The sequence below is a fragment of the Salvelinus fontinalis genome, chromosome 9, assembly GCF_029448725.1.
Source record: "Salvelinus fontinalis isolate EN_2023a chromosome 9, ASM2944872v1, whole genome shotgun sequence".
In the NCBI taxonomy this organism is placed as follows: Eukaryota; Metazoa; Chordata; class Actinopteri; order Salmoniformes; family Salmonidae; genus Salvelinus; species Salvelinus fontinalis.
In genome coordinates, this window is record NC_074673.1 from 25,914,428 (window position 1) to 25,929,514 (window position 15,087).

The following is a 15,087-nucleotide window of genomic DNA, read 5'->3' on the forward strand; positions in this document are numbered from 1 at the left end:
ACACAGCCAAGACAATGCAGAAGTGGCTTCAGGACAAGTCTCTGAATGTCCTTGAATGGCCCAGCCAGAGCCCGGACTTGAACCTGATCGAACATCTCTGGAGAGACCTGAAAATAGCTGTGCAGCGACGCTCCCCATCCAATCTGACAGAGCTTGAGAGGATCTGCAGAGAAGAATGGGAGAAAATCCCCAAATACAGATGTGCAAGCTTGTAGCATCATACCCCAGAAGACTCAAGGCTGTAATCACTGCCAAAGGTGATTCAATAAAGTACTGAGTAAAGGGTCAGAATAATCCTCAGATATGTCAGTTTTTTATTTTTAGATATTTGCAAAATATTCTAAAAACCTGTTTTTGCTTTGTCATTATGGGGTATTGTGTGTAGATTGATGAGGGGGAAAACAATTTAATCAGTTTTAGAATAAGGCTGTAACGTAACAAAATTTTGAAAAATTCAAGGGGTCTAAATACTTTCCGAATCCACTGTGTATAGAACTGACAGTACAGTAGCAAATAGCTGTAGAGTGATATACCTTCTTTAGTTTAAATGGTACAGAAGCAAACATGTGTAGACTAATCAATCAATCACATTTATTTTATAAAGCTCTTTACAGTGGTTTACAGATACTCAGCCAAAAAACAAAAGAGCAGGCAATGTATATGCAGAAGCACAGTGGCTAAGAAAAGCTCCTCAGAAGGCAGGAACCAATGAAGGGCAATCTTTGTTTATTTATTTCAATAATGTCATTTTTTTCCTTCAATAAGTGTATGCTTAGGTCACTTTAAACTATGATTTTGTGATTTTAAATCAGAAACATTTCCTGTGAATTAAGTTTTTAAAAATCTGGGAAACTTTTATTTTGAAATTTAGCTCATGATCACGTGACCTTAATTTCGTAATATTCACTATAGAGCTCGCCTATGGTTCGTTCAGCCATCCCTTTGGAAAAAATGAATGCGGAAATAATAGGGTTTTGGAATAAACGCCGAAAATAAGGTCTGAGGTAAACACAGGTTTAGGATAGTATATACGTTTTGTTCTATGACATACCGTCAGTTAACATGACCTTTATGAAGCCTTTATGTGATTTGTATTATTACATACATTCTTCAAATTTCACAAAAAGCGACATTGGCTCATAAAGATTGTCAAAGAACAAAACGTATCGCCTAAGCCTGTGTTTACCACAATCATTAGTTTCGGTGATTATTCCCCAAAAAACTACAAAACGCCATTAATTTGTCTCATAGACTTGGTCCAACGAACCATGGCAGAGTTATCGCCTATAAAAAGGCGCCATTACTATCTCTCTCTATGCCCTCTCTCACCCCGGTTTAGCAAGAAAATCGGTGAAGAGCCGTGCTTTTTTAATGGGTGATTTGAGTGCAGTGATGCCTACCATACTAAACCATCTTTGGCCAGACGGTGGATGGACGCTGTGTCTCCACTTCCGCATGTTCACGGATTTGTAGGTTACGTTGTGTCCCGATTACACCGTGTACTTTCCTTTCGCGTTTTTGTGTCCCCGATCGCTCCACCCTTGGAAGAATAAATCAGTCAATTATACAACACAGTCTGCCCCCCTCCTCCCTATCCAATACTACCGCCTTATCCACATGCATTGGAGTCTTGGGCCCCGGCGTACCGGCTCCAGCCATGTCGGCAAGGAATGCAGCGGCTGGCGGCGGTGACAGAGCGACAGGGGAACAGACAGGTAAATTACATTATAGGACACCCACTATATCTGTTAGCTTCTACTGGTGTTATTTTTTCGGCTTGTGTCGACTCGCAAGTGAATGCCCGTTCTAAAGTGGCCGCAGAGGGGTATGGGGAACTATGCAAACGTCTCAATGATTGGCCAAAGCTCCTCTGCGCCCTATCCAAAACTAGGTCAGTAGATCAGTCGAGCAATCTTACACTACGGTATTCCTGTTGACAATGTAGGCGAATTAGGTAGCTAGGTAGCTACTATGTATCGCCGTCGAGGTTTATGAATACTGTCGGCAACTGTAGCAAGAACACACGTCTAATAGTACATGTTTCCTTGAATAGCTTAGCATAGTGCGCTATAGTCTACCGTGGGTCGGGCTATGTTATGCTATGTTATTCCATAGTAGCCTACAGGCCTCTATTGTCAACGTTAGGTTCGAAATCTGCTACAATTCAGACTAAGCGATAACAAATGATGTAGGCTTATGATTTGGGGTAATTTTTCTAAAGATACGCTGCAGCAAGTAGGAAGATATGCAAGTGGTTGATAAGCTAAAAGTTATACTTTTAATTTGATGGGCCCACATATAGGCCTATGTTATTAATCTTTGCAACGAAAGGCTATACCAAAAACAATAGCCTGATATTTAGGCCATGGCCGTAGCCAAAATGGTATGGCTACTTTTTGCCTTTGATTGCTACAAATGTAGAAAATACAACAGTTTTGGGTTGCATTTTGTGTTTGTTACTTGCAGTAAATTGTGTGATTATGTCACTGCCATTATTGAAGTGTTAATTGAAGATGGCCTACTTCGTTTCAGTTACCTTTAACAAACAGTCCAATAACGAGTGTAACATTTATATTGCAGAAAAATAACTTTTTAAATCGTTATTGTATGCCTGATGACTGTGGTAAAGAGAGAGCCTAGTGGTTGTGCAACCATAGTGCACTCACTAGTGGCCTACATTGCCCTATACTATAGGCTATTTGTTGATAATACTTTTTTTAAACATGTATTTAGGGAATATATTATTAAATTAGGCCTAAACATAAATATGAGGCAAAGTTTTCCACGTTTAAGCCCCTAATAGCTGTGAATATACACACACAGACTGAAAAACAGCTTCTATCTCAAGGCCATCAGACTGTTAAATAGCCATCAATAGCACAGAGGCTGCTGCCTACATACAGACTTGAAATCATTGGCCACTTTAATAAATGGAACATTAGTCACTTTTAATAATGCCACTTTAATAATGTTTACATATCTTGCATTACTCATATCATATGTATATACTGTATTCTATACTATTCTACTGTATCTTAGTCTATGCCGCTCTGACATTGCTCATCCATATATTTATTATTCTTAATTCCATTCCTTGACTTAAATCTGTGTGTATTAGGTATTTGTTGAGAAATTTTTAGGTATTACTTGTTAGATATTGCTGCACTATCGGAACTATAAGCACAAGCATTTCGCTACACCCGCAATAACATCTGCTAAACACGTGTATGTGACCAATATGATTTGATTTGAAATCACCAAAACAAAATACAGTTTTTAAGGACTAGAGAAAATAATGATAGCATGGCCTGTATTTGAATTGTTTTGACACTGTATGGTTTTTCATCATCTGTATATTAGAAAAAATTCACTGTTCGATCATTTCATAAAGATGTTCCTTGTCTGTGTGTTATGGGCAGGCTGAGTGCTGAGGTGTGACAGTTATGCAATAGGCCTATATAGGTCAAACAGCAACTCTTCTAGGCCTGATTATGTTGTGCTCTCTCTCCCCTCAAGCTAGTCTCAATAAGTCTCGTGCACTAATTTACAGAACTACAACATTGTTTAGGCTACAATTTTCAACATTCATATCCTCTTAAACTGTAGTTTTGTTGACAAAGTTGTGTGGTGAATATGTTAGACTTAGAGATATCTGCCGCCTTGCCTATCAGAGTAGCCTACATCATATCAAGTCACATGGAGCCATTTTGCCTCCATACAATGGCTCAGAACCATAATGGATGCTTGCACACACTGCATGTGCTTTATCAAACAGCTATAGACACACACACAGTCCTTGAGACCTAGGGCAAGTGTCAAGCGCAAGTTAGTTTGAAATGTTGTCATCTAAAAACTGTCACTTTAGCATTTTCCATCCCTAATGCAAGGTTCGCCAATTTACCTATCTAACATCAGCTCACTTCTGCTGAGGTGGGAGGGGTGACAATATTTGAGGTGTGTCCTTAAAAGCAAGGGCAAAAGTGACAATTGCATGCCGATCTAATGTGGCGTTATATAAAAACGTCTCAACGGTAATGTAGTTGATAATGGCATGGATTTTGAGAGCAGAAGCATACAATAGTAGGGGCCGCAATGCAGGTGATTCCTATGGGTACAGGGGAGAGAGAGTAATGCAGTACCCTGGTGGAGTGAAGAGTGTAGAGAAGCAGTGAAGTGTAGGAACAGTGCTTTCAGAATGTTGAAAAGGTCCCATAATTACCAGCACCTGATTCAGTATAAACAAGCACAAGCAGTAGTAAGGAGGATTGTTAGGACAGCTAAGAGGGAGTATTGGTGCCTGGTTCTGTGGAAACATAGGCAGGACCACTCCTGTGGGAGAGGTATAGGGGATGATTAAGAGGATGAGTGGGATCAGAAGATATTGGGAGCTCCCTGTGCTGAAAAATTAGGAGTTTGTTGCAGTGAGCGATATGGAGAAGTCAGATGTTAGCCCAGGCATTTGAAGGTGCACAGCTCAAATAATCTGACAGAAGAGGGGCAGCGTGGGAGAGAGAGAGGGTAAGAGGAGAACATCCAGGGTTCTGGATCAGAGCGAGATGGTGGGGGTACAATGAATGGCCCTTTTACGTTGGCTGAGATGAAGAGAGCATTAGCTAAAGTTGGGTTAACATCTCCTGGGAAGGATGATATGTGTTACATCATGATAGCTCATCTCAGTGACAAAACAATGCAGAAAGTATTGGGCCTTTACAATAAGGTGTGGCAGGAAGGGAAGCTGCCTGGAATTTGGAAGCAGGCAGTAGTGGTGCCAATACTGAAACCTGGGAAAGACCCTACTACTCTTTCAAGCAATAGGCTGATAGTGTTGACATTTCACATATGTAAAGTTATGATAACGGAAAGGCTGACTTACTTTCTGTAGAGGACTAATGTCACCAGATCAAAGTGGGTTCAGGAAAGGCAGGGGAACGATGTATCCTGTACTGTGCCTTGAGTCAGTCATACGGAAGAAACAAGCAAATAAGGAGGTGGTGGTAGCTGTTTTCTTTGATGTAGAGAAGGCTTATGATATGATGTGGAAGGAAGACCTACTTATCAAGCTGGATAACATGGGGGTTGGAGGAAGGGTTTTTAACTGGATAAAGGATTTTCTTTTCAGGCAATCAATACAAGTGAGGGTGGGGAGCTCTGTCAGAAAGCTTTGAGGTGGATAATGGTAACCCTCAGGAAAGTGTCATTAGTCCTTTGTTGTTCTCCCTTTATAGTTGACAATATATTCTCTCAAGTCAGACCTGATATTGGGAGGTCATTGTTTGCGGATGATGGAGCACTGTGGAAGAGAGGGAGAAATATTACTCATACAGCCAGACGAGTTCAAGAAGGAATTAGGGAAGTTGAGCAGTGGTCCCTCAGGTTGGCCTTCAAGTTTTCCGTTTTTTTCTAGAAGGAAGGTTGTGGAGGAAATATACTTGAAGTTGTATGGAAGGAATCTGGAGATATTGGGAGGGTTTAGGTTCCTGGGGGTCTGGTTTGACGCTCAAATGATATGGGCAGAGTATATTAACAGAGTAGTTGTCAAAGGAAATAAAATATTGAATGTGATGCGTTGCTTCTCTGGAATGGAGTGGGGGTCAGATAGAATGTAATTAAAAATTATATATAGCGCTGTTAAGGTCATCCATGGATTATGGAAGTATAGCATATGGATCAGCCGCTCAGAAATCTTTAAGAAAGCTAGATGTTATCCAGGCCCAAGCCCTAAGAATATGTTGTGGATCACTCAGGACCTCCCCGGTGGCAGCGATGCAGGTAGAGTTGGGAGAGATGCCGTTTAAGTTAAGAAGACAACAGCTAGCCATGACATATCGGCAAATCTACAAGGATGTAAGGTTACACAGCCTACAAAAAAGTGCTGGGAACATTAACAAAATCTGAATACATGCTTTGGGTGGTTTGGCAATTGCATGGTGAGAGAGTTGGGAGGGAAATTCTTGAATATATTCACAGATGGATCAAAAAAACATAAAACAGGGGTTATAGGAGCAGCATTATATGTTCATGAGTTTATGTTGGCAATGACGAAAAGAGCAACGGATCATTGTTTTCACAATGGAGCTGTTGGCAATACTCTTGGCTGTGGAGTGGGTGGAGGAGGTGAGGCCAAACAGGGTAGTCATCTTCCCGGACTCCTGTGCAGCACTGATGAGCTTAAATTCATGTCTCAGAGCAGACAGGATGTACTGTATGAGGTTTTGCAGTGTTTGTATAGGGTGAACAGGAGATGGGGGTATTTGATGTTCCTCTGGGTACCAGCTCACGTGGGAGTAGAGGGGTATGAGGAAGTGGATATTATTGCCAAGCAGGCTCTTAAACATTCAAATGTTGAAATGGAATTGTCAATCAGTAAAGCAGAAGCCAAGGGATTAATAAGAACAGTGGTTAAAAATAAGTGGTAAGAGTTGTGGAAGACACCAGAATAAGATCCAGGAAAAGGTGGGGGCAGGGAGGTCCTCAGGCTGAGGGAGAAGGGAGGAAAGTGTAGTCCCAAGGCTGAGACTGGGACACACAAGGCTAAATAGTACATTGAAAGTGGAAGAGCCAAGCGTAAATGAACTGTTGGGGAATTTTTCATGGGATGTAGTATTTAGGTATGTATTTTGTTTCCTTCGAGAGATGAGAATATTGGGTAGGATTTAGACATTCACTGTCTCTGGTCCTCAGTCTAGTTGGTGGCGGTAATGCACCTTAAAGTTGGTTGCTAACCGGCTAATAAAATCCACAGAAGAAGAGGAAGCACAGCCTATCCAGCAATAACTCCCAGTGCCCATGGAAGGAGAGATGCGCCTTTTGTGCCGGGGATTCTCGTGTATATATAAACGTTTAAAAAAATGACTGGTTCCTCCCCCATTTAGTTTAATTTTATTAAAAATCATGCATAGCCTACCCTCCCCTTAATCAAGGTTGATTTAGCAGTATTGCATAGTTGTCTTTTTATCCTGGCCAATTATAGGCAAGTAGCCTATGAATAAAGGGGTTTTAAATGGTCTGAGTGCTTTGAAATACTTTTGGTCATGTAGTGTATGGACACCTGCTCGTCGAACATCTCATTCCAAAATCACGGGCATTAATATGGAGTTGATACCCCTTTGCTGCTATAATAGCCTTCACTCTTCTGGGAAGGCTTTCCACTAGATGTTGGAACATTGCTGCAGGGACTTGCTTCCATTCAGCTATGCGCATTAGTGAGGTCGGCCACTGATGTTGGGCGATTAGGCCTGGCTCGCAGTTGCCATTCCAATTCATCCCAAAGGTGTTCGATGGGGTTGAGGTCAGGGCTCTGTGCAGGCCAGTCAAGTTCTTCCACCCCGATCTCGACAAACAATTTCTGTATGGACCTCGCTTTATGCACGGGGGCATTGTCATGCTGAAACAGGAAAGGGCCTTCCCCACACTGTTGCCAGAAAGTTGGAAGCACAGAATTGTCGAAAATGTCATTGTATGCTGTAGCGTTAAGATTACCCTTCACTGGAACTAAGGGGCCTAAACCATGAAAAACAGCCCCAGACCATTATTCCTCCTCCACCAAACTTTACAGTTGGCACTATACATTTGGGCAGGTAGCGTTCTCCTGGCGTCCGCCAATCCCAGATTTGTCCGTTGGACTGCCAGATGGTGAAGCGAAATTCATCACTCCAGAGAACGCATTTCCACTACTCCAGAGTCCAATGGTGGTTAGCTTTACACCACTCCAACTGACACTTTGCATTGCGTATGGTGATCTTTGGCTTATGTCCGGCTGCTCGGCAAAGGAAACCCGTTTCGTGAAGCTCTCGATGAACAGTTATGTTGCTGAGGTTGCTTCCAGAGGCAGTTTGAAACTCTGTAGTGAGTGTTGCAACCGATGACAGACGATTTTTACGTGCTTTAGAACTTGGTGGTCCTGTTTTTGCTCCTAAACTTTTCCACTTCACAATAACAGCACTTAAAGTTGACCAGGGAAAGTCTAGCAATGACGTGTTGGAAAGGTGGCATCCTATGACAGTGCCACGTTGAAAGTCACTGAGCTCTTCAGTAAGGCCATTCTACTGCTAATGTTTGTCTATGGAGATTGCATGGCTGTGTGCTCAACTTTGTACACTTGTCAGCAACCGGTTTTGCAGAAATGGACAAATCTACTAATTTGAAGAGGTGTCAACATACTTTTATATGTGTGTGTGTGATATATATATTTGAGTTTTTGCGCTCTCATGCTTTATGCACAATTCACATACCTGCATACTTAATTTTGATTGTTCAAGTAGGCTGTCATCCCCATTTTCATAGAGAGCCGCTTGTCTGATTTACAAATATAATGCCATATCAACTGCAGATTTTTTGTTGTTGAGAATCTGCCTCACACATTGGCAACAATTGACAGGAGCCTAGTATTTTGTATAAAGTATGTTAATTCGTCAGTGCCTTGAATTGAAAATATATTTAATTCTATAACATATACACCTATTCCTACCTCCATACTTCATTTTAGCTTGTTCATGTGTCCATCTCCAAAGAGTGCCTCTCATCCGGTTCCCAAAGATGCGCTCTTCCAAACTGATTTTAGAAGTGAGATGCGTTGAGACGTAGGATAGGCCAGGCTCGTTGAAGCCTATTACAACGTTGACTGCCAACACTCCAAACATAGGCTATTGCGCAAACTGAAATGTTTTTTTTTTCTTCTGCTGTTAGTTGTTACTGTAACCTATGCTATTTAATAAACTGGAGTATCAATCCACAATGGACCAGGAGGAAAATATTCTGTGCCCCCAGCCGAATTGGTTGATGACAATGCAAAGACTGTCAATAACCTAGAGAACTTGAGACATACGCATGCAGTGTTAAGCCATGGGACGAGTTGATTGGTCAGTGAGTTGCCAAGCCCTCATCACATCTACAACTTGTTTAGTAATCAAACCCATCCCTTTAGCGCCACCGCCAGCTATTTCCCTTATAATACCGGCTGTGAAAATAGCAATAATATTTCTGACACCCCCGCACCTAGAGTGCCAGCGCTTGGATTTACCATTATGTTAGGTTTGTTAAAACAGAGCCTGTGTTCTTTAGACAGGGTTAAAACTACCCTCTGTCAATAGCTGGTCAGCCGGTAAGGGAAGGTATTGTTTTAATAGCCTTTCAAAAGTGTAACGGATGTGAAATGGCTAGCTAGTTAGCGGGTACGTCTAGTAGCGTTTCAATCAGTTACGTCACTTGCTCTGAAAGCTATTAGTAGTGTTGCCCCTTGCTCTGCAAGAGCTATTAGTAGTAGGCTTTTGTGGAGCGATGGGTAATGACGCTTCGTGGGTGGCTGTTGTTGATGTGTGCAGAGGGTCCCTGGTTCGCGCCCGAGGTCGGGGCGAGGGGACGTACTAAAGTTATACTGTTACAAATGCATAATGACAAGGAATACAACTGTGGGTATAAACACAGACTATCTAAGATCTTGGTCCTGTGAATAACTGTGGCTAAAAAAGCTTTTGGTTACGTGACGATTAACCTTTAATACAAGTAAGTCAAGGGAATTGGGGTGTTTTGCAATTCTTTGTCTCTGGCTATCCATGAAAGCTATGGTATCGTTTTCATACGCTCTTGCTGGTCACACTGATGCCCACAGATGGAAACTGAGGGGGCGGTCAGGGTCATTTTCCTACAGTGTGTCCTAATGAACACGCCCCAGCGTGCCTCCAACTGACCTCAGCCAATGACGTCGTCATATAAAAATCTAATATTATTACTCATTTGTTTAAGGCATATTCTAGTTTTGATGCTTCTAAAGTAACAAAAAGTAATTTATCGATCAGTGATTAGTATTGATTAGTGATCCCCATGATCTATAGCCATGTCTATCATGATCTATACCCTGATCTATACCCATGTCTATCAAGACCCAGGTCAAGACACTCTATTCAGGTTTTCATGTGTGTCAAACACATTTATTGCTCCTGAAGCATATAGCAAGGACGATTCCCCATGGCAACTGTCTATATTGCAGTGCAAGACTTGTTGTGAGACGAATAGCAAAATATCGATTGACTTGCAATCGATATGTCATTGTAAACTGGGTGGTTCGAGCTCTGAATGCTGATTTGGCTGACAGCCGTGCTATATTAGACCGTACAACCACGCATATTACAAAACTTTTATTTTTACTGCTCTAATTATGTTGGTAACCAGTTTATAATAGCAATAAGACACCTTGGGTTTGTGATATATGGCAAATATACAACGGCTAAGGGCTGTGTCCAGGCACTCCACGTTGGGTCGTGCTTATGAACAGCCCTTAGCTGTGGTATATTGGCCATATACCACACCTCCTCAAGCCTTATTGCTTAATTAGACCACCCTTGTAGGCCTACACTGTTTTCACATTAACACATTTTACCTGTATGTAGATGGTTACTACACCTAATCCATTTGGGTGCTGTTTTTGACCCCTGTTTTAGTGGATATACGTGTTTTAGCTGCTTAGGAACCTGGCTAATAATTAAATACAGAAAAGCAGTGGAAAGGTTAAATGTTCTGTAACGTGGGAGTAATGCCTTGCGTTTAAGTCCCAGTGAGGTCAAATTGATTATCCTGTTTCACAGTACCAGTCGAAAGATTGGACACATCTACTCATTCAAGGCTTTTTCTTTATTTGTACTATTTTCTACATTGTATAATAATAGTGAAGACATCACAACTATGAAATAACATGTGGAATCATATAGTAACCAAAAGTGTTAAACAAATCAAAATATATTTTAGATTCTTCAAAGTAGCCACCCTTTGCCTTGATGACAGCTTGGCACACTCTTGGCATTTTCTCAACCAGCTTCATGCGGAATGCTTTTCCAACAGTCTTGAAGGAGTTATGCTGAGCACTTGTTTGCTGCTTTTCCTTCACTCTTCGGTCTAACTCATCCCAAACAATCTCAATTGGGTTGAGGTCGGGTTGATTGTGGAGGCCAGGTCATCTGATGCAGCACTCCATCACTCTCCTTCTTGGTCAAATAGCCCTTACATAGCCTGGAGGTGTTGGGTCATTGTCCTGTTGAAAAACAAATGATAGCCCCACTAAGCGCAAACCAAAAGGGTTGCGTATCGCTGCAGGATGCTGTGAAAGCCATGCTGGTTAAGCATCCCCACACCATCACACCTCCTCCATGCTTCACGGTGGGAACCACACATGCAGAGATCATCCATTCACCTACTCTGCAACTCACAAAGACACTTGGTTGGAACAGAAAATCTCAAATTTGGACTCGTCAGACCAAAGGACAGATTTCCACCGGTCTAATGTCCATTGCTTGTGTTTCTTGGCTGAAGCAAGTCTCTCTTTCTTATTGATGTCCTTTTAGTAGTGGTTTCTTTGTAGCAAATCGACCATGAAGGTCTAATTCACACAATCTCCTCTGAACAGTTGATGTTGAGATGTGTCTTACTTGAACTCTGAAGCATTTATTTGGGCTGCAGTCTGAGGTGCAGATAACGCTAATGAACTTATCCTCTGCAGCAGAGAACTCTGGATCCTCATGAGACAGTGTCATCATAGCGCTTGATGGTTTTTGCGACTGCTCTTGAAGAAACTGTCAAAGTTCTTGACATTTTTTGCATTGAGTGACCTTCATGTCTTAAAGTAATGATGGACTGTCGTTTCTCTTTGCTTATTTGAGCTGTTCTTGCCATATTATAGACTTGGTCTTTTACCAAAATATACTACCCCTACCTTGTCACAACACAAATGATTGGCTCAAACGCATTAAGATGGGGGAAAAAATCCACAAATGAACTTTTATCAAGCCACACCTGTTAATTGAAATGCATTCCAGGTGACTACCTTGTGTAGCTGGTTGAGAGAATGCCAAGAGTGTGCAAAGCTGTCATCAAGGCTACTTTGAAGATTCTCAAATATAAAATATATTTTCATTTGTTTTAGTCTTTTTTTGGGTTACTTCCTGATTCCATATGTGTTATTTCATAGTTTTGATGTCTTCACTATTATTCTACAATGTAGAAAATAGTAAAAATAAAGAAAAACCCTTGACTGAGTAGGTGTGTCTGAACTTTTGACTGGTTATGTGTGTGTATTTCAGCCTCGTCTTATCAGAGTACGCAGACGTCATTGTGTTTCCAGCATAGTGCTCAGCTGTGCACTCTGGTAATTATTTTTGATTAAAACAACCAATCTTCGTTAAATATAAATACCAAAATGTTTTATGCATGGATTCCGAGACGCCGGTAACTTTTAACAGCTAAGACCGTAATTTCATGTCCGGGATTCCCGCTTAACTGACAGGTTGAGGTCTGCTTGACAGAGCTGCTAAGCTGCTAGCTAACAAAGTTAGTCCAAGATGAATTTTACAATGTAGCCCTCTTTGTCTGGAGAAGTTAATGAACGGTTCCAGGACTGCAGGAGCTGTATCTACTAGAGGTCGACCGAATATGATTTTTCCGATTTATTGGAGGACCAAACCGATTATTGGAGGACCCAAAAAAGCCGATACCGATTAATCGGCCTATATATATATGTTTTTTTTTTTTTAATTTGTAATAATGACAATTACAACAATACTGAATGAACACTTATTTGAACTTAAAATATCAATAAAATCAATTTAGCCTCAAATAAATAATGAAACATGTTCAATTTGGTTTAAATAATGCAACAACAAAGTGTTGGAGAAGAAAGTAAAAGTGCAATATGTGCCATGTAAAAAAGCTAACGTTTAAGTTCCTTGCTCAGAATGTGAAAGCTGGTGGTTCCTTTTAACATGAGTCTTCAATATTCCCAGGTAAGAAGTTTTAGGTTGTAGTTATTATAGGAATTATAGGACTACTTCTCTCCTATACGATTTGTATTTCATATACCTTTGACTATTGGATGTTCTTATAGGCACTTTAGTATTGCCAGTGTAACAGTATAGCTTCCGTCCCTCTCCTCGTTCCTACCTGGGCTCGAATGAGGAACACATCGACAGCAGCCACCCTCGAAGCAGCGTTACCCATGCAGAGCAAGGGGAACAACTACTCCAAGTCTCAGAGCGAGTGACGTTTGAAAAGCTATTAGCGCGCACCCCGCTAACTAGCTAGCCATTTCACATCGGTTACACCAGCCTAATCTCGGGAGTTGATAGGCTTGAAGTCATAAACAGCGCAATGCTTACGAGCTTGCTGCTGCCTACCATCGCTCAGTCAGACCGCTCTATCAAATATCAAATCATAGACTTAATTATAACATAATAACGCACAGAAATACGAGCCTTTAGTCATTAATATGGTCTAATCCAGAAACTATCATCTCGAAAAGAAAACGTTTATTATTATCGCATATACCCTGACTCTGCGTGCAATGAACGCAAGAGAAGTGACACAATTTCACCTGGTTAATATTGCCTGCTAACCTGAATTTCTTTTAGCTAAATATGGAGGTTTAAAAATATATACTTCTGTGTATTGATTTTAAGAAAGGCATTGCTGTTTATGGTTAGGTACACGTTGGAGCAACGACAGTCCTTTTTCCGCGAATGCGCACCGCATCGATTATATGCAACGCAGGACACGCTAGATAAACTAGTAATATCATCAACCGTGTGTAGTTAACGAGTGATTATGATTGATTGATTGTTTTTTATAAGATAGGTTTAATGCTAGCTAGCAACTTACCTTGGCTTCTTACTGCATTCGCGTAACAGGAAGGCTCCTCGTGGAGTGCAATGGTTAGAGCGTTAGACTAGTTAACCGTAAGGTTGCAAGATTGAATCCCTGAGCTGACAAGGTAAAAATCTGTCGTTTTGCCCCTGAACAAGGCAGTTAACCCACCGTTCCTAGGCTGTCATTGAAAATAATAACGTGTTCTTAACTGACTTGCTTAGTTAAATAAAGGTGTAAAAAAATATATATATATACCGATTTCCGATTGTTATGAAAACTTGAAATCGGCCCTAATTAATTGGCCATTCCGATTAATCGGTCGACCTCTAGTATCTACTACACAATTTTTTTTGTGACATAATGGTTCACTCAGAGTTCCAATGCGGCAATTCTTTGCATGCCAAGGATTTTAGGGTTGTGGTGTCTTCCTTGATCACGCAGCCTATGTAAAGACATTCAACAAGCACAGCACTTACACAAATGGCTGATTGGATGAGAGATAATTATGATTTGGGGGGCTGTTTTGTTAGACTATAGTGCGGCTTTTTACATTATAGATCATAGTCGAATGCTGGAAAACGTGTGTTATGGCTTTACATCCCCTGCTTTATTGTGGATAAAGAGTTACCTGTCTAACAGAACACTGTGTGTTCTTTAATGGAAGGCACTCCAACATAATCCAGGTAGAATCAGGAATTCCCCAGGGCAGCTGTCTAGGCCCCTTTTTTCAATCTTTACTAACCACATGCCACTGGCCTTGAGTAAAGCCAGTATGGCTATGTATGCGGATGACTCAACACTATACACGTCAGCTACTACAGTGACAGAAATGACTGCAACACGTAACAAGGATTTGCAGTTCGTTTTAGAATAGGTGGCAAGGAATAATTTGTCCTAAGTATTTCTAAAGCTAAAAGCATTGTATTTGGGACAAACCATTCACTAAGCCCTAAACCTCAACTAAATCTTGTAAAAAAAAAAAAAACTTGAGCAAATTAAGGTGACTAAACTGCTTGGAGTAACCCTGGATTGTAAACTTTCATGGTCAAAACATATTGATACAACAGTAGCTAAAATTGGGAGAAGTCTGTCCATAATAAAGCGCTGCTCTACCTTAACAGCACTATCAACAAGGCAGGTCCTACAGGCCCCAGTTGGACTACTGTTCAGTCATGTGTGCAGGTGCCACAAAGAGGTACATTCAAGGGCCAGCACGGCTGGCCCTCGGCTGGATGTACACAGAGAGCTAACATTCATAATATGCATGTCAATCTCTCCTGGCTCAGTGTAGGAGAGATTTGATTTCATCACTACTTGAATTTGTGAGAGGTATTGACATGTTGATTTCACTGAGCTCTCTGTTTTAAATGACTAGCACATAGCTTAAACACCCATGCATACCCCACAAGACATGCCACCAGATGTCTCTTCACAGTCCCCAAGTGCAGAACAGACTATGGA

General features: G+C 41.2%; 1 protein-coding gene across 3 annotated transcripts in view; it reads left to right on the forward strand.

Annotated features, from left to right (window-relative positions):
• Positions 1 to 906: 906 nt before the first annotated feature.
• bmal2 (basic helix-loop-helix ARNT like 2) overlaps positions 907 to 15,087 on the forward strand; it is a 37,437-nt gene continuing 23,256 nt past the window's right edge. For 2 of the 3 annotated variants that reach the window (XM_055933864.1, XM_055933865.1), the window contains exon 1: positions 907 to 1,715. In XM_055933864.1, coding sequence (XP_055789839.1) covers positions 1,658 to 1,715 — 58 coding nt within the window. In that variant the 5' untranslated portion in view covers positions 907 to 1,657. The remainder of the gene's footprint in view (positions 1,716 to 15,087) is intronic. The other variant, XM_055933866.1, reaches the window with a different exon arrangement.